Raw genomic sequence first — 19,891 nt, forward strand, 5'->3', positions numbered from 1 at the left:
ATATATATATATTTTGTGCACAGCAAAGTCTCAATCCGTTTGGCCCGTTTCGAAGCGAGGCAACTGACTAAAAATTGCACTAAGCAGTCTAACGATCAGATTCAAGTGAAAAGAATGTGGAGAATACTTACGGTAGATAGACCATCCCGGAATGGAGCTTGGCTCCCTCCCAGAAACAGTCCAGAGGTGTGATGATGAGACAGGGATGAAGCTTTTCTATGATCTGATCAGACACACAAACACGTGCACACATTAGGGTCATCTTCAATTAAGGGTCATTAAGTCCGGTTTGTTGACTCTTTATTCACCTTTCATAATGTGAAATGAACACCTCTCTGACAGATCCAGTCACTCCTGAGCATTACTATCTTTATAAAGGCGCAATTTGTATGATTCAAGTCTGCTCTCAATTGAGCAGAATGGCATTTTTTTTTCTCTTCTTCTTTCTACATACATTCTTGCTGCTGGAGGCTGTAAATTTCCCCATTGTGGGACAAATAAAGGATATCTTATCTTATTAACATTACTCTTATAACTAAGCAACCATATTTCCCCATTTACCTGGTCCATATAATGTGTTTCCGTGACTAGTTCTCCTGATTTGTAGCATAAATGTTCCAATTTCCATTGTCTGGGGAAAAACAAAAAGGGAGAAGAAAGAAAATGTCGTCATCACACCTAAAATAACAGTTCAACGTGATGTATCCAGCTGCGCGTAGCGCTCTTTGAAAGAGCGATAATGGTGACATTTACCGGTTATAAAGGTAAACGTGAACTCTGCTGGCTCGCATGGCTGACTCCAGGTGCTGTTGGAGCGCGTCCACAGTCAGCACGCTGGCTCCTTCCTGCCGTGGTGTCTGGATCATGAGCTGAGGGTTGAACATGGCCTCTTCGCCGATCTTTTGTCGCGTGTACTTCAGTTCCTGGTTCACACGCCCGCCCACTGCGAAAGAAGATACAGCCGTTGAAAACGAATATTTGGAAAATGTCCGTTTTTGGTGTTTTTAAAGACGAGATATTTGGAAATGTTTGATGGTACATACGCTGGCATATATGTTCCGGAATTGAGTAACATGGGTCCAAAATGTCTGACTGTAAACTAACTAACCACATGTGCTGCAAGTTGGGAAACATTTCAAGCAAGTTACGCTCATGCTGCAAAACAGACAAAATGAGAGCCTCTTCATTGCCTTCCAAACAAAATCATAAAAGGGCTGACTACCGAATGTCTCTCAAACTGTTATCCTGAGTTGTCTTGATTGTGATGTCACATGGAATGATAGCGAATCTCGGCTCGCAGGCCGTACAATGCGCCTCCCAAGTCATTCACCACACGATGAAGTAAGAGTTTATAACCACAATCTTCAAACTTCTTCTATTTCTTGTCGACTTCTGTTCTTTTGTATTTCCGGCAGTCTGGATGTCATGTGGCACAATACTGCCTCCTTCAGGTCAGTCTTGAGGCATTTGGTTTGGTATAGGAGACTCGTGAGTGTTGGTGGAGGTATCGTTGAGTGTGTGGTGCGTTGTGTTGGGCATCTCGACTACATCACACACTATAAGAGCAGCGTGGACTCCATCCATCAATTTTCCGATCCGCTTATCCTCACAAGGGTCGCGGTGGGTGCTGGAGGCTATCCCAGCCGTCTTCGGGCAGTAGGCAGGGGGACACCCTGAACCAGTTGCAAGCCAATCGCAGGGCACACAGAGACGAACAACCATTCGCACTCACACTCACACCTAGGGACAATTTAGAGTGTTCAATCAGCCTGCCATTCATGTTTTTGGAATGCGGGAGGAAACCGGAGAAACCCCACGCAGGCCCGAGGATAACATGCTAACCACATACAGGGAGGCCAGAGCTGGAATTGAACACAGTACCCCTTACACTGTGAGGTCATCATGCTAACCACTAGACCACCGGACCGCCCAGTGTGGACTCTCATTTTCAAAATCTGTCTGCGGTTATCCCAGTTGAGTATAACGCCCATTCCATGGTGACTGATATTTGACACCACCAACACGGCACCAAATGTTTTTTCTTAAGGCTCTTTTATTATATCTCTTTAGATTAGACCCAACAATGTGACCAGTGAGCGGGTAATGCAAAAGCCGCAGACTGTAGGGTTCACCCAACGTGAGACGGCGCATGCTGCAACATCTGCGTGGAAATGATCCTTTGTCGTCGTGCGGAGAAAAGCCGCGGTCCTCCAAGCCCGACCTCAACCTTATCACATTTGCATCTTGAACAACTGCACTTTGCTTACAGGCAGCCAATGAGCAAATCCACATTCGACGCTTCCACTCGAACACGCTGCGCCAGACGACGTAGACTGAATATGTGTGTGATAAAGAGGATGGCTCTCTTCCAGCTTCGGCTACCAGTATCATGGTGGGACTAAACCGTGTGCGTGCGCCCTCGGCTCTCAGCTCTACAAAAGCGGTCTTTCAGCTCCTTCCGCTGGCCGCCTCCTCCCCGGCACGGCCAAGCTGCCCTGGCAAAGCCTCTCTCATAAACACACACGGGTAGACAAACGCATGCGACTGCACTCGTGCAAACACGTCCACAGAGGAATGCCACACCACATGGTTAATGCTACGCTAGCTTGCCCACCTCTGCTAACCATCGTGATCATGCGTTAATCACTGAAGAATCATAGGAAATGTTTGGGAGCGATAACAACGGAGGCATTCAAACCAAATTCAAGCCAGAATGAAATTGTAAACCCTCATAGGTGCCACTTGGAACTGTAAAAACCTTCACTGGAGCCAAGTTTCCATAATGTAGTCCAATTCGGTTAGCAATCTGGCGCTAAACAAAATACGCATGGACATGATCTCGCAGCCATGCGGCAAGCGCAAATGTAATGTGATGTAGCGATGGCTCCTTCCCGCGATCCCCAATAATGGGGCCGCTATCCAGCTGGAATGCACATAATTAGCCACATTTACAGTAAGTGTTCAAATTCGGTTTTAGAAAACACACGTTCGCATGGTCTCACAGCCGTGCGGCAAGTGGTGATGTAACTTTGCCCTCAAATAGATACTTTCTCCCACTCAACAGTATTTATAGAGCACTTTCAAACAGCCATCGCTCCATACAAAGTGCTGTACATGCAGCAATTTCATATACACAACAAACAGTAAAGCAAATCGGTAATAAAGACGGGATCACGTCACCACGAGGTAGATTTAATCATCTTGACTGTAGTCACGTGAACACAAAGTGTTCCAACCTCATTCTCATTAAACGAAATACACATCGCATGGACTCACAGCCAGGAATCAAGTGCAGCAGTAACAACCCAAAAAATGATGCTTTTCCTCATGGTGTTACGTGGGTAGCTATGATGACGTAGTCTTTACGACATAAAGTGGTTCAATCCAACCAGCATCAAACCAAATATGCAGAATGGTCTGACGGCTACGCAGCAAGTACAAATGTAACGTCATCCCAAATAGATTCCTCTCTTCCTCCTCTGTATCATGTTGCCACTAGTTAGCTTCGACTCCCTGGAAGCCTTTTTTTCCACAAATCAAACTAAATTGACATCCGCATTGTCTCACGGGCGTCCAGCAAGAGCAAACTAAATATGTAACTAAGAATTACACATCCAGAAGCAGTTGCAGAGGGAGGAAACTCAGTTAGAACCCAGACCACTGCAGAGGTAGAACGATACCAACCAGATTTGTGCAGATATGCAAACTGGAATCTCGGAATATTTCCGCAAAGACACGAATGAAGCACCAAGCGTGTGTGAAAAATCGGTACCATTTTATGACGTCTTAACCCAATTTTACAATACGGCTTGGTTGGTGGAAACGGGCATAGGTTGAATATTTGCATGCCGTTGTAATGGCATTACAGTTAAACATAAGCATGCTTGTTCTGCTGGAGCCGGACCACCCAGAGAAGAGGCGGGGGGGAGAGGGGAGTCATGTCTCGGGGCATTAGGAAAACATACTTGATTTCTTTTTATTCCGCAAACCACGAGCAGCATTCCCTTCTGATCGCATGTTTGTAATAGTCCTCATTAATAGCAGGCCACGTCAAAGCAGAGCGACATGCGCTGACGTTACGCCCCCCCCCCCCCCTAAAAAAAAGGATCACGCATGGAAGTGATTTGAAGACAGTGCACTAGCAGGCCAGCCTGTCTGATACACTCAACACTCGGGAGTTAAAGTTGACCCCCCAGGCTCCGTTCAAGTCCACTGCAAAGAGCACATTGCGCAAACGCGGGAAGAGGTGCATCCTACGTATTCTGGGACAGATTTGCGGTGGTTGCCACCCAAAGTTGGCAGAGCAACAGACGGGACAATTTAAAGGAATGTAGTCGCTGGACAGGAAACGGCACATTAAGGCCTCGGGCTCGGAGAATTCCTCACTTCACGAGGTTACAGCGCTTTTGGGGTCAACACTTGCACAGCCTCGGGGTGAAATTAACACCCCAGCTGGACCAGGAAAATGTGTGCGCGCACACAGCTGTGTTTATTCAATGACACATATTCCCATATCTCTTCTTAGAAAACTGCTTAAACCTCAGTGTCATCGGCATCGGAAAGGTGTCCCTGACTTTCAACTACTTCCTGTGCCATCTCCATTCCTCACTTTCTCCCTTTGTGTGTGTATGCGTGTGTTTGGGGACGGGGGCTTACACTCTTGTATAAATTGCACACATTGTCATTGGTTTGCAAATGGCGCCGCACATCAATGATGTCACAAACAAACAAAAAAAAAACAGCAAACACCCAAACCTTTAAAATGACTCTCAAGTAACGATAGTCTTAAAACGGCAACAAAATGCTGCGTCGCGGACTCGTTGCAAAAACCATTTGCAGATTTGACTGCATCTTTGGCAATATCAGATTTCAAACCATTTAGACTGTCAGTTCATTTTTTTATCCATCCATCCATCCATTTTCCGATCCGCTTATCCTCACCAGCTGTCTTTGTTCAGTAGGCAGGGGACACCCTGAAGCGGTTGCCAGCCAATCGCAGGGCACGCAGAGACGAACAACCATCTGCGCTCACATTCACACCTAGGGACAACTTAGAGTGTTCAATCAGCCTGCCATGCATGTTTTTGGAATGCGGGAGGAAACTGGAGTACCCGGAGAAAACCCACGCAGGCACGGGGAGAACATGCAAACTCCACACAGGGAGGCCGTAGTTGGAATTGAAACCGGTACCTCTGCACTGTGAGGTCGTCATGCTAACCACTGGACGACCGGGCCGCTCATTTTATTTTTAAATATGTACTGTACATATAATGAATTTTATGTAGTCTTATTGAAGATACAAAACTTTTGTAGACAGCACAGTGTGCACACTCAACTTCAATATTTTTGTTTTTAGCTGACACAAAATCAAAATAGTGACTCTTCCTCCAGTTTTGAAAATGAGAATCTCTCTGACTCTCCCCTATTGCTGTTTACGGACACGTGAGTCAATGCACTGAAAATTATGATGTCACTCCCTCAGACGGTGATGTGAATTTGAATACTCCCACACAATGCTTTTCAACACGTTCACGCTGCAAATAACAGTATCCCTTTCTTTTTCTATATAGTATTGTTATTCGATTGGTGATTTTAGTGAGTACTGTAGTGTTAGGAATCAAGTGTCCTCCATGTATTTTATTATTAATTAATTAACTTTAAATTACAGTATGCGCTAGAGGGAGGGCACTATGGGTGACAAGAGCGAGCTGTTTCAGTCACGTGGAAGCAAATAAGTTTCACAAAGAGCATTTCATTGTAAAAACACTTCACCTAAGTCATCAATATTAACCAATAAAATGAAAAAAAAAAAGTTAACCCAAAACATAACCGACTTGTTGGACATAATGATGACATTCTTATTCGAAGGTCCAAAAAGCATGCTTGGATGAATAACATTTTTAGTATGACTGGGCAAAAAAACAATTCCCGCAGACAAATTCCAACATCTTGTAGTCTTCCAATTTTCTCTTTCTAAGCGTGAGCGCGGCCCAAATATGATGAGACAGTCCAGTAGATAGATGCTCCAAAAGTATTAGATGACCGAGGAGAAGGCTTGTGTGAGTGGTAGTATTCAGCGTGTTGCATAACATTAACCCCTGCTCCCCTCTTTTCTGGATAATGGAGGGAGAGAAAGTGGGCTTCTAAGGAACTGACACTGACCCCCACCCCCTCCCCTTATACTCTCCCTCCTTGCTTCCTTTCAATTCTGAACTCCCCCTTTTTCCTCCTCCTTTTTACACTGCCCCCCTGCTTTTTTTTTTTTTTTTTGCTCTATCCAAAGCAGGCCTGTGGTTGGCTAGATCACGATGGCAATCAGCCCGGCCCCTCTGTCAAAGCCAGAGCCCCCTTTCTTTTTTCTCCTGCCCCACCTTCCAACCACTTCTGCAGCTTTCATGACAACAGAGCCCCACACCCTTGCATGCACATGTTGCACGCTTGACAACGGAAGCTTGGAAAACACGTGCAAACAGTCTAAATAATAAAACACACACACACACACACGGGAAACCTACTAGCAAAATAAGCATTGTCTTAACAGTTCAAATAATAATTCACCCAAAAAAAAAAACTTCAGGGTAGTAAATGAACAAGACGTGAGCGCTTTGTGTCACGTGTATTCTAGTGTTTATACACTATGTCGATGTGTGTGTGTGTGTGTGTAGAGAAAGGATTAGCTGGATTAGAGCCCCTATCAGCAGAGACCCCCTGTGGTGGGGGAGGAAGCCCCCCCCCTCCCAAAAGCAGGTCATCTCTCCACCACCATGCACTAGGCGACCCCCCATGCCCTGGAACCGCCAAAAGTCAGATGGAAAAATGACTTGCCATGTGCAGAACATGTGCACGAGAATGTGCACACGAGCCTCACAGGATTAATAACTGGCCATATGAGAACAGGTTTTGACACTAAAATCAATTTCATTCACAAACCACTTATGCACATGGCTGAAGATATTGCTATGCATTATGTAAGTCTCAGATGATGCCGTATTGAGACTAAAATAGACCTTCAATAACCACAATTTCATTCTATCCAAATGTGAGCAGGCCACCATTTTTTTTTATTCACCGGCACTCACACTATGAGAATAAAATGACAAAAACTTTCGGGTTTCGTGTGACGCCAGGTATGGTTTCCCAGAGGAAATCCTCAATGTGTCTGCTGTCCATTTGCCAGCCTTTAAAACCACTCAGCTGCTACCACCAATCAGCCCATTGCGCTTCCTCCTCAACTACCTCCTACCATTTGCTGTCTCTTCTTGGTTTTACGAGACCCATTCGTTCCACCTGAAACTCAGTTCTTCATTTTGGCATGGGTCATCCCCATATATTCCTCCATTTCAACATTCATGTGTCCCAATACTTTTTTTCCATATAAATAAATCATGACAACCGCTCTAGACCTTGTTGAAGATACTGTTCTTCAATTATCCTTGATGATACAAAAAGCGCAGTGTCAAACGAAACAATCGTTTGTGAAAATGTCCTCATTGTGGAGAGAAAATCCTTCTGTTGGGCTTCAGCTATCAAATTTGGGCTTCAACTAACACTTACTTTAATCATCGATCCATCGATGAAGTGGATTTAAATGACATGTTTCAATTTCCATCCCTTTATTCAAAAACAATAAGTTATTTCAAAGTAACAGTGTAGAAAACGTTAATTATGATTGGGTGACGGTTTTGTTCTGTAACACGTTCAAATATGGGCAAAAATGTTTCTCATTGTTTTTAAAGTAAGCGCAAATGTTTTATTTTGATTCAACACAACACACAGATCACGAGTCAGCTATGATAGAAGAGTCAGTTGTCAGTTACTGTTGAGAAGCTGGAATGCCAAGAATTTGGACAGTTTTTATTCAAAAAATGTGTCTAAATGATTAATCGATTATCAAAAGTAATTATCAATTCATTTGAAAGTTGATTAATTGTCAATTAATCGATTAATTATTGCAAATGGTTCATTTCATTTATAGAAACGTTTTTTTCTTAATTTTAAGTGTGCATAACAACAAACTATTTTATTCTCTCTAAAAATGAGATTTGGGGCTCCCAGATGAAGTGATTGTCAAAAAAAAAATTTTGATGGCTAAAACAACACATTTGATCACGCCTGGATTGTTAAAAATGATCTGTAGGATCTGCAACTGTGTCGGAGTGTCATCATCAAAAAGTGCAGTCGTTTTCACCGATTAAATTGCCTTCGAAAAGAAGTCCGACGGCTCAGACCAGTCTTTATAGGGCAGCCGTGTAGCGGCTCACTGCTAACTACTAGCCGCTAACACTGGCAACATGCGGCATATCATATACAATGTCAGCATACTTAAAGGGTTACACCCCCCCCCAAATCAACTTTGTTTTGCTGATAAACTGTATCTGTATATATCAGAAAATATATGATGAAAGGCCTGACTGAGAGCCGAGACCCCATCTGACCCGGGGTGAGGCCCTCCCATTCCTGCAGTCCCCTGCTCTCTCCATTTTCACAAAAGGGTGGGGGGGGGGGGGCAACACCACACCGAGGAAAGTTGCAGCAATAAAAGCTTGGTTTGGAGAAGAAATATTTGAGTAAAAATGAGAAAAGATGAGCAGACCTACAGGGGGAAGTGCTGTGAACTTTATGTGTCTACCTCCATGAGACTCAAACCCCCATCACCAATTCCAACAGCCCCATTAACATATGTATGGCTCCCCTTGCCCTTGATTATGCTAATAACCTGTCCAGCCCCTGCTGCCCCTAAAATGGGTGTACATAGTAGTCGGAATGAGGTGTACATTCACACACTCCCTCAATGGGCAGATTCTTCCACGTTGTTGCCTTCATTCAGGTCAGCCACCACACCCGCTTCATCCCCCCCAGCCCCAACCCCCACCAAAAAAAGTATTCAAGTTCAATGGATTCACCCGGGGCTGGAAGGAGAGCTGGAAAATGCCGCGGTTGGCATAGATTTCAAAATAACTGTGCCATATCTGAGCACATTGTCGCTCCAGCGCAGTTGGGAAAATTCATATCAGCGTCTATCAAATTCAACCCAGCTGAGCGCCTCCCTGCTGTTGCCTGATTGGCCAACGTCCCCTCGGTCAAAGCAGCCAATCTGCAGCAGCCATCTCTCCGTCATTTCCTGGAAAGATAGCCCCCGTGATTCCAGGTGTCCCCAAGTGGCACATTCCTAAAGAGTTGCGCATGCACACACAAAAAAAAATTGTTTTCATTTCCCCCACCAAAAGACTTCGTTGTTACATGACAAGTTGCCGTGGTTACCTCAGCCGTCATGAATTAAAGGGTTACCTTGAGTTCACATTCATGGACCGACATGTCCTCATACAGTAAAGGCAAGTCTTTGCCAATGGCAAATTGGCAATTGACAATGTTCAGACGGACGTCTCCTTTGGAGGCAAGGTTTAGATCCTCAATTCTAACCCCATAAACTTTCACTGAACCACAATGTCCTTAGCGATGAGTAGATTATCCACCTTACCAATGTCTGCAGCCAATCACAACGACGATTAAAAAAAAAAAAACACTCAAACCAAAATAAAATGTATTTGTTGGCTATGAAGCACTTTTTCACTAATCAGAAGCCTGGAAAAGCAATACCAGCCGACTTAATCAGAAGAGCAGTTGACTTGCATGCTTTTTGTGTTAATGGAAGACTCAAAATTTCCCACACATGAATGTGTGTGTGTGAATGCAATATTCCTAGAAAGTCACAGTGTTCCATCAAGGGGGAGATATTTTTAGAATAGGCTCGCGGGCTACTCATGTAGTCCTCAAGGGCTGCCTGGTGCCCGCGAGTACCACGTTGGTGACCCCTGACGAAGAGTCTTCAAAGAATCTAACATGCAAAGATTCAAACCCTGAACCAAAGAAGTGTGCGGCACACATGCTAATAAATTGGCCGTTCTTCCCACCCCATTAAACACCATATTTTAATAATAAATCCTTTTCCTCAAAGGCCATGAAGTAAATGTAATCGCTGCCCCTGTTTGAACGCTCTATGAACACACAAACAACTTGTGCGACACACACACACACACTGACACCGTCTGGCTCCGCAACTCTCTGCAAGAGCGGAAATGTTTTCTATCTCTAAATCTTTACTCGGCGTCACATGCGCATGTGTGGTATTGGTGCAATTGCCAGATTCTATGACGCCTTGCAGCGGGAATTGCGAGTGGAGCGTTCGGCCGTGTGCATGCCGGAGAGGTGGCTGGAGGGCTTCCAAACAACTTTATGGTATGCTTGCATTGACAAACACTGACACTACTATGCTCCAGCTACAAACACGCTCTCCCTCTGCTGTTGGGCGCTTCCTCCACCCCTCTGGCAACCAGCGTCGGGAGGGAGTGAGGTGAAGAGGAAGGGGGAGGGAGGGAGAGAGAGAGAGAGAGAGAGAGGGAGGGAGGCCAGACCACCCTGCTCTCATGGCAGGCCTGAGTGTTTACATTGCCGTGGCTCACTCTGTAATACATCTGGCATTCTGAGGCCACTCTCTCCAGCCTGGGATGGGGGGGTGTAGGGGTGTGCAGGAGGGCTAAAAGAGAGAGACCTTTTTGGCAAAGAGAAGGAAAGAGAGAGGGAGGGAAGGAGGGATGAGGGTAATTCTCTCCACAGTCTCCTGTGCTCGGTCATTCGTAGGCCTCTCTGCTTTTTGAATATGAGCGCTTGCAAGAATGCAAAATGTAAACAGAGCGGCTTGGAGGCATCTCTCAGGGTGTCATTTGTGAATGAGAGTGGGAACACCTTATACGCGCCCCCCCCCCCCCACCACACACACACACACGCACACGCACACAGACAGATAACAAACACTTGAAAAAAGACATACAGTATACAGTAGTCAAAATTCCAAAGAATTGAACATTTTGGAAAAAATACACCTCAAGAGTCATACGACAGCAAATATTGTGAAACTTCTGCAATGTTTTTCCTCTTCTTTGTCTTTTTTTTTTGTTGTTTAATCTGATGCCACCACATGAGGATACCAGTGAAGACAAATGGGAAAATTACGCTGATAACCATGGAAACCCAAAATTTAACCCAGTGCGCATTTCTTTCTTCAGTACAAAATGAGCCAAAAGGCAAAACACAGAAGAGGACAAGTTATGTTAAAAAAAAAAAGCCATGATGATCGTAAAAAGGACCTTATTGTGAAATACAAAAGGTGTTTGGCTGCCTAGTACAACTTTGAAACTACAATTACATACAAAGTAAATTCACCAAGCATACACGAACATAAATGTACTTATGCTTAAACATCCGGGATGAGTATTTTTATTTTAGCTATATTATAGCTATAGTCTCCGTTGAGACCTTCTTTACACTCGTAAACATGTGAGAGATCATGGGAAAATGTAACTAAAACACTGGCTGTCTGCTTAATAGGTTTAATGACAGCGTAAAATGAAATCATTTCACATGATTTCCTTTGTTTTGAAACGAGAACTATTTGGAAATGGACCGCGAAAGGGCGGTATTCAACTTTGGAGGTTCGACTGTAGCTTTTTATGGGTAATGTACACAAAGCTCCTTTCAAAGGAGGGCCAGCTAGCTTGAAAAAAAAAAAAGTGTACCACGGGCGCAGTGTTTCACCACACTAAATCCTTCACCAGCTAGTCTGTACTTTTCATCAACTCATAAAGTTTAACAAAACAACACTGGAATATTATTGCTTTCTATGCAGCTTTAATCCACATTCGGGTCAAAACAAGCTTTATCTGATTTTTGTGTGACAAAGAAAGCCATTTGCATGTGTTTTATGCCATTATTTGAACTCAAGCAATCAATAAGAGAAAGCTAGATTTTTATGTACAGAAATAGCACGAGCATGGGATGTGTGGCCATGTTTCTGTCGCTGCCGAATGAGAGTGGTTGAAGATGGTGTGTGGAGAGAGGGGTGAGGGCAGGGGGGTGGCGGGGTGAACAGAGGAGAAAATAGCATAGTAAGCCCTGTCCAAATCAACCAAAATTCCAACTCTGTGTTTGTGTGCATGCTTCCATGCCCATAAAAAATAAAAATAAAAAACAGATATATATATATATAGTATGTGTAAGCCATCGGACCTTCTCATCCACAAGATAGAACATCTCCCACACACACAACTGCCTGTGCCCCCCCCATCCCCCCCACTGTGCTTACAAGCACAACAACAAAATGAGCACTAACTCTGTCAAGTCTCTCTCAATCACACGCGATGCAAAACAGATGCAAAGCTTGAAGCTAGGAGCAGTTGTCCTATCAAAGTGTACTGTAATAAAAATGAACCCATAGGGTCCCTTCATGGAGTACAGTGGACGCGGGCTATTCCTGCGGAATAAGAACCACTTACACTATATGCAATATAACTATGTTTTCACTAACTTTCTTGACAGGCGTATAAACATTTGCATGGCCATGAAGAATATTAATGTTCATTGCGCAGTGTTAAAAACCTCGACCGTACCATCGGACACTGATGACCCCCAGTCATGATACAGCAAATGACCTCACATTCTACAACTGGTATACACACACACACACACGCTTCCATGCAGCACACAAACTATGACGGGTGACAGCTGCAGCAGCATCTGCATTTCCAGCACCACCCCCTGACTCCAAGACCACCACCACCCTCCCGTTCACTCTTTCTCAACCATCCTCCAGACTCCTTCCCTCTGCTGTGAGTCTTCACTCTGCACCCAGGCCACAGGGTGAGTATCAGGTGAGCTTTTAAATAGCGGGGGCCTCTCCGAAATGACCTCAGGATCCCAAGGGTCTACCCCTGTGGCCCCTGGCCTCTACACAATTGCGCACCCAACCAACACTCCCCCCCGACCCCACACACACACACAGGAAACACACCAGAGAAAGAGAGAGATCCCATACGAAGGTTTGCAGCTTTTCAATTTCCATGACTATGAGGGAAAAAAATGTATTGAGATCCAAACACATTGGATACATTGCAATGGAATATGACAGAGGTTCATCTTTGGAGCCCATGCTCAAGCTACATCGTAAAAACACTGCGGCTTCATCCTCGGTTTCAACTCCAACCTGTGTGGAAAGCTCTGGCTTCAAAAGGCCCATTTGCAAATTCTCTCCTCACCGTACCTTCTCTCTACCCTACCCCCCACCTCATCTGCGCTGCCCAGCCTGAACCACATCCCGAGCCGTCTTCGAACACGTGAGGGTCCGTCCTACAGGAAGGCCAATGTTTATGCGATACTGTTTTAATTAGATGCAGGTGGTGCCGCTATTTTCTTTACAATTTGGCCCGTGTTTGCCTGGACCCAGAATGCTGAGGGATGGCTCCGTTTTCCATTTTGCAGCCGGGTGGAGCTCTTAAAACCAAAAAAAAAAAAAAAAAAATAGAGGGGGGGGTCTTATTCTTACTCCGTGCTGCATCATCGCGGATACAGCTTAATAAGGGATAATGGAGAAATCCACATCTGCAACGTGATACTCAGAAGATGAGCAGAAAGCCAAGTCAGCTGGAGGTCGAGGACAAACAACAATACTACAACTTCCTGTTCCAGCAAATGACTTCCTGTGAGTGCCAGAGGTTGGCATAAACATGGCATTTATCCACACTGCCGAAGCGGGGAGCAAAGGTGGAATTGATTTAAAAAAAAAATCCTTTGCAAAATATTTGGCACTGAGGTTTGACACATTCACCTCTTTGTGTAAGCAAGTCTCTCCGTCCACATCACTCTCTGTCGCTTTGTCTAATAAACACAACTTCCTGTGTCAGGGTGCTTATAAACAGTGCCGTGAGTGAGGAGACTAACTCGGGTTAAAAAAAAAAAAGGCTGCAGCACGTGATGACTCCCATGCCACCAGGACAGATACCACACAGGGAAAAAATGGGAAAAGTTCACACTTAAAACATTTGACAGCAATCAGGCCAATTAATAGTGTATATAATAAATTCAAAAAAAAGAAAAACAGGCTCCTGCAATTGGCTGGCGACCAGTCAAGGGGGTACCATGCCTCTCACCAGTCCGCTGCAATGGGCTTCAGCTCACATGCTACCCTAAGTGCTATAGAAAATGGATGGATGGACCCCCCCCCCCACCCCCCTTGCACAGTGTTCCATGAGACCATATGTGGGCAACATTGCAGTGACATTGCGATGCCTTACAGATACAATGCTTCCAAGTACTTTTTAACAATTAAAACCCTTTCAGAGTAGATGCATACAGTTTCATGTAAAATCTCACATTATTCTCTACAAATGTCGATTTGGGGGGAATTTTTATGCAGAAATGCAGGTTAGCAGGATGTTGTGGATTTTAACTGTGGGTTTAGCCCTTTTCAAATATGGGCCAATGGCGCATTATGGCTGGCACCATCTAACGTACCACAATAATAAGAACGGAATGATCGTGGCAGCTCATAACGGAAAACATTTAAAAAGGTTCTAGTAAGAGGTCAGGGTGAGTATGGGTGAGTAAACCAGAAGGTAACATCTGAGGATACATAGCTTTTGTTGTGCCTTCACAGTGGATGATGCAGTATTTTACTATACTCTGCAAGTACCCCCCCACCCCGTGTTTCCTCTCACATAAAATGACCACATACCGATCAATACAGTAATGACAGAAGACCTTCATTCTCTACTGCTGTTTGTTTGCATGTCTTGTTGCAGTCATGACTTCATTACATGGTGCTCATAATTTTAAAACCAGGAATTATTGATTGCACGACGTTTATAACGCATCATACATACAATATTTACATGACGATGCCATCTTTAAAAGAAAAGGTTTTTTTTTTAAGTAGTGCTTGTACGTTGAGGCGGGTGCATGTGCATCCACAGGCCCACACAGCTTCAAGGCGGGGTCGATCACGGGTCGGCTGCGGAGGGCAGCTCCAGATGAAACATAAACAGACGCTCCATACGCTCGTTCCCGCTCTCTTTCCTCTTGGATGACTTGGCCAGTACACCCCACATCACCACCACCACAACCAATGCACGACATTCCACGGTCCAGGCAGAACTAATCTATCCCTCAGCTGTGTAGTCTAATCTAAACAAACACATCTCTCCCTACCAACATCTGGAACCCCTCACTTACGGGACCTAGGAAACCACTGAGGCCTGGTCTTTGTGTGCATGCGTGTTTGAGTGTCCAGGTCAGTCAGACAGTAAAAGTAGATAATGTAGACATCTAGCGGTAGTTTTTGTGTATCTGATGCTCAACAAAACTCAAACCAACCGCTTTAAAACTGATAAGAGCTTAAGTACATGTTATGAGGCAATCGTTGTTGATCTACTTAAGTCCTGGAGGTGTCGGTAGTGCGCATCATCTGTCCATTTGGAATGCTAAAAATAATGCAAATCAAAAAGCTGTGTGCTTAATTGCCCCTTTCGACACAATATTCCAACACGTGCTGGCAACTTTGTGTTGCCTTCCATAACGCATTTGACAATCATCTACAGTTTGGAAGTATTTTTACTTTTTAAACGGTAATTGTGGTTAAATAATGAGTCTGGACGACTGGTTAGCACGTCGGCCTCACAGGTGCAGAGGTGCGGGGTTCGATTCCAGCTCCAGCCTTCATGTGTGGAGTTCGCATGTTCTCCCCGTGCCTGTGTGGCTTTTCTCCGGGTACTCCTGTTCCCTCCCACATTCCAAAAACATGCACAACAGGCAAATAGAACACTCACAATTGTCCCGAGGTGTGAGTGTGAGTGCGGACGGTTTTTCGTCTGTGTGTGCCCTGTGATTGGCTGACAACCAGTTCAGTGTTTACCCCATCTACTGGCCGAAGACAGCTGGAAGAGGCTCCAGCACGCCCGCGACCCTCGTGAGGATAAAGCGGATCAGAAAATGGATGGATATGGAGTATGAGCCTGGGACACCTGCACAAATGACAGCCTGATTCCAAATGAAACTGAAATAAATGCAGACTTGGATAAAGCTATGTGGTCATCCGCAGAGCCATTTGAATCCCTCCAAAATCAACAGGTAACAGCCTGAATCATCTTAAAAATCAAGGAGCTGCTGTAGATTTATCCCTTCTTTTCCTGCTTTCAGTCAGATGTGATCCGCAGGTATTTGCTGGTCTTCACAAAAAGTTAGAAAAATACCATTTGAATCACAAACCCGACTGCAGTATAGTTTCTCGGCCCATGAAATTAACCCGGCCAGTGCTGTAGAATGGCCAACTACAAATGCGAAACTGCATTTTTTGCGGGCATCTTGATTCCAAATACATTGTTGTTTCATGTATATGGAGTAGAAAAATGTGCTCTTCTATTCATGAATGGGCCAGACGACTGTGCTGGAATGTGGATCAAAGGAAAGAAGAAAAAAAAAAAGCACAGCCGCTGGCACCCCCACTTCTCCAGCGCCGCCTTCTCCAACAACACCACCCAGGCACAACCATTTCTCTTCTTTTATTTCCCCCCGCTATATCTTTCATTGCTTATATTTTCTCTTGGAGCAACAACAAGCGAGATCCGCCTCACAAACATGAGTTCCTGTCCTCACTCAAGCAGCTTCTCGCTCTCTCGCTCTCTCTTATTTCCCCCCTCCTTTCCCGTTCCCCTTGCAGCCGGAGGCAAATCTTTTTTGGAAAGTTGAGAGCTGTCCAAAACGGGACCACACACACAGTCTGTGAGCATTCAACTGCTGGGGGCAGGCACACCACACACACAAAGACACACACATACACACTCTCACACAAAATGGCGGCTTGGCAAAAACGGAGAAATTAAATTAGATAAAAAAAAGGTCTGCCACAAAAAGCAGCTTGGGAACTTAATTACAACATTTGCAGGAGTGGCAAGGACGTTCTGATGATTGCATTTATTCCAAACATGGCCATAAATATGGTTTTGTCCATCAAAGGGATCAACTGCCCCCCCCCCCCAAAAAAAACGGAAGCAAGAGCGTCTTACCTTCCACCCAAAGCTTCTCCACGTCCGTCTCCAAATTAGCCGCACGTAAGCCCACCGCGAAGGCTCCGAAAATCATAAGGCCCAACACCAAAAACTTTCCACAGTTCTTTTGTATGTAGCAGCCCAGCCGGAATAAAAGTCTCTGGAACTTTGCTCTCAGCCATAGCGGTGCTTTCCTTCCAGTCGCCTTGCCCTATAGAAAAAAAGAAGGACACCAAAGGGCAAACATTTATTGTCCGCTTCAACTGAGAAACTATGCACTTGGTTGCACAGGTGAGTCATACACAACTTTGAGCGCCTTTGCCATTAATTGGGTTGAAGGAGTTGCAAAGTATCATTTTGGATCACTTGGAACCATCTACGAGTGTTTCAACAGAGTTCAGTTTCGATGGGAGCAACGTCAACCCAAATTTGTACTTCAGTCACGACGGAGTTTGTCACTCAGAAGTCAAGTCAAAATGGGAAGAAATGTTTGGATGGGAAGTATGATGTCAGGACTGTAGTCAACCAAGTATGGTCTTGCCCTGTCATCCGTTTGGTTCTTGCACCTATGGAACCGAATCTTGGGATTTTCGGAACATATTAGAGCCCCCATATAAGGGCACCTCCAAAGTTGAACATAATCTTCTGTGACACTTCATGACTTGCAAGTTGCTCTCGTTCGAAATGATGTGAAGTGATACAATTGCGACTGTCTTGAAACCTTTATTCATGCAACAGGCGCCGCTGTGGTGTCATTTTATAACTTTTCGTCACTTTCATAATCATGAAAACACAAATGAAGCCAATAAAATAAAAACTAAGGTCAAACCACTTGCTCTTTTACAAAATAAAACTGAATGGGAGAATGGGATTGCGCAAGGTGTTGACATAGTGATATCGAGGTATCGCTTTACTAGCGTTGCATCATACGTAGTATGAAGTATTTAGCACCTGCTTGGTGTAGGTACTTTGTGCATAAAACTGATATTTGATCATACTGCTCATGGTTAGCAGCCAGGTGCTTTTCATATGTCTCCATCAATTCAATTTCCTGCCCTATGGTGATCGTCACCGGTAACCTTCTGTAATGGCATCGCAACACAGCCGTAAAAACACATAAAAATAGATGAAACAGAAACGCAGTTTAGATGCTTACTAAGATGAAGTCGACAGGTACTGTTTAACTTTGGAGGCTTACATCCCGGTTATGCTTCATTTTAACCACTTTTAAGGCATGCCGGAGCCTGTCCCAGCTGTCTCCGAGGGACACCCTGAACCGGTGGCCAGCCAATCACAGCGCACACAGAGATGAACGACCATCCACGTTCACACTCGCACCTAGGGACAATTTGGAGTGTTTCATTAACCTCTCATGGCTGTTTTTGGAACGTGGGAGAAAACCGGAGGACCCGCAGAAAACCCAAGCAGGCATCAGGAGAACATGCAAACTCCACACAGGAAGGTCGGAGCTGGAATCGAACCCGGTACCTCTGCACTGTGAGGTCGACGCGCTAAACACTGGCCTACCGGACCGCCTGTATTAAAGCATTTAAAAGCAAATTCACACAGACTAAATCGCAAACTCGCTAGGCAATGAGCTTGAAAGCAGCATTTGTGACAGTCCAAAAGGTACCGCACACACGCTGGCACACACCAGAGGCACATTTCCAAAGCGTAACAGTAACAAAAAACGACGAGTGACAGTAAGTACGAGTCCAAAAGAACGCTTGCAGGAGGACCTCCGGCTTGGGTTTGGGGTGGGGGGGTTAAATAAAAGCTGTCAATGTCTACAACGCGATGCGTTGTGCAATAAAAAGGGGATTCAGTACAGAGAAGGGTGCATTGCATTGTTTTGCATGTGGTCCAACTGGTGCTGGGGGGTAGTGGGGGGCGAAGCACATGGACTTCCACGCTGGTGCACAACACGCAGGCTTGTGATATGACGACAAAACGTTATGTGTTTGGAAAACAAGAGGAAGGGCTCTAAACAAGCTTGTGGGAGCGGGTGGAAGGAGGTGTAAACAACAAGCCGGTGGACGTGGGTGTTCTGTGCTTCTAAATGGAAAGAAGTACCTGGGAGATCTGCTCCAAAGCGAAGCCCGCGTCGCAGTAGCTCGGCCGCTGCAGGTAGTCCAAATCCGGCGGTGCAGACGGCTGCGGTGGCGGCTCGCGGCTCGAGTCCCTCCGGGTCCTCCGCGTTAGCCTCGGCCGGCCGGGTTCTCCTGTCCCCGGCTCGGGGGGCGCACTAGCAGCCGAGGCCATGTTGCGCGGACTGCGCGCTGCTTACCGATTCCCACTTACGATCCGACAAAGTTTCACTCGGAGGGGGGACCTCATCGTCCGCTTGGAGAGGACGAGTCAAAGTAGAGCGCGGCGTCCATCCCCACATCGCGTGATCCGGTAAGGTCTCCACCGCCTTTTGCACCGCGTTTTCCAAACCCGTGAGGCACAGCGACAACAACAAAGCGGTCGAATAGAAAAACGCAGAAAAACAAGAAGAGTGTCTCTCAGAATGAGCCGCACGCCAGATCGCTGGACGCTTCTCGCTGCATTTTGCGGAGATGTGTGCTGCTGCTCGTCTTCCCCTGGGCCGCGCGTCACGGCCAACTCTGACTTTGAATAGAAGAGCAGAAAAAGAGCTCCAGGAGGAGGAGGAGGAGGGGGGGGGGGTGGAAAAGGAGGGACAAGAGGGAGGGTGAGGGGGCCTGAACACACCCACACACACAGACACAGACACACACAGACACACACACACACACACACACGAACATAGTCAAGATCCCGCCTCTCGCCGCTGTCACACCGCACGGTTTGCTCGCTTCTGATTGGTTCCAGAAGGGCAAAAATTACTCAACAAACACGACTATTATTAGCTGCTTAGCAACAGCTCGCTAACGTAAAGGAGGGGAGGAGGACCACCCACGCAGGGAGGGGAGGTGGGGTGCATGGGGATGCCCAACCATCAGTAAACCTGTTTGTTACACGTAGCTAAGTTGTAGTTTATATTAGGAGGGGGTTAA

At 45.5% G+C, this 19,891-nt stretch overlaps 1 protein-coding gene across 1 annotated transcript in view; it reads right to left on the bottom strand.

Annotated features, from left to right (window-relative positions):
- The window catches only part of ptch1 (patched 1), a 52,827-nt gene extending 33,255 nt beyond the window's left edge, over positions 1–19,572 (bottom strand). The window contains exons 1-5 of the mRNA XM_052068437.1: positions 18,945–19,572; positions 16,890–17,082; positions 754–943; positions 562–631; positions 132–223 (exon numbers count right to left, since the gene is read on the bottom strand). Coding sequence (XP_051924397.1) covers positions 132–223; positions 562–631; positions 754–943; positions 16,890–17,082; positions 18,945–19,133 — 734 coding nt within the window. The 5' untranslated portion in view covers positions 19,134–19,572. The remainder of the gene's footprint in view (positions 1–131; positions 224–561; positions 632–753; positions 944–16,889; positions 17,083–18,944) is intronic.
- Positions 19,573–19,891: the final 319 nt, after the last annotated feature.

This window comes from Hippocampus zosterae, chromosome 6, assembly GCF_025434085.1.
Source record: "Hippocampus zosterae strain Florida chromosome 6, ASM2543408v3, whole genome shotgun sequence".
Classification (NCBI taxonomy): domain Eukaryota; kingdom Metazoa; phylum Chordata; class Actinopteri; order Syngnathiformes; family Syngnathidae; genus Hippocampus; species Hippocampus zosterae.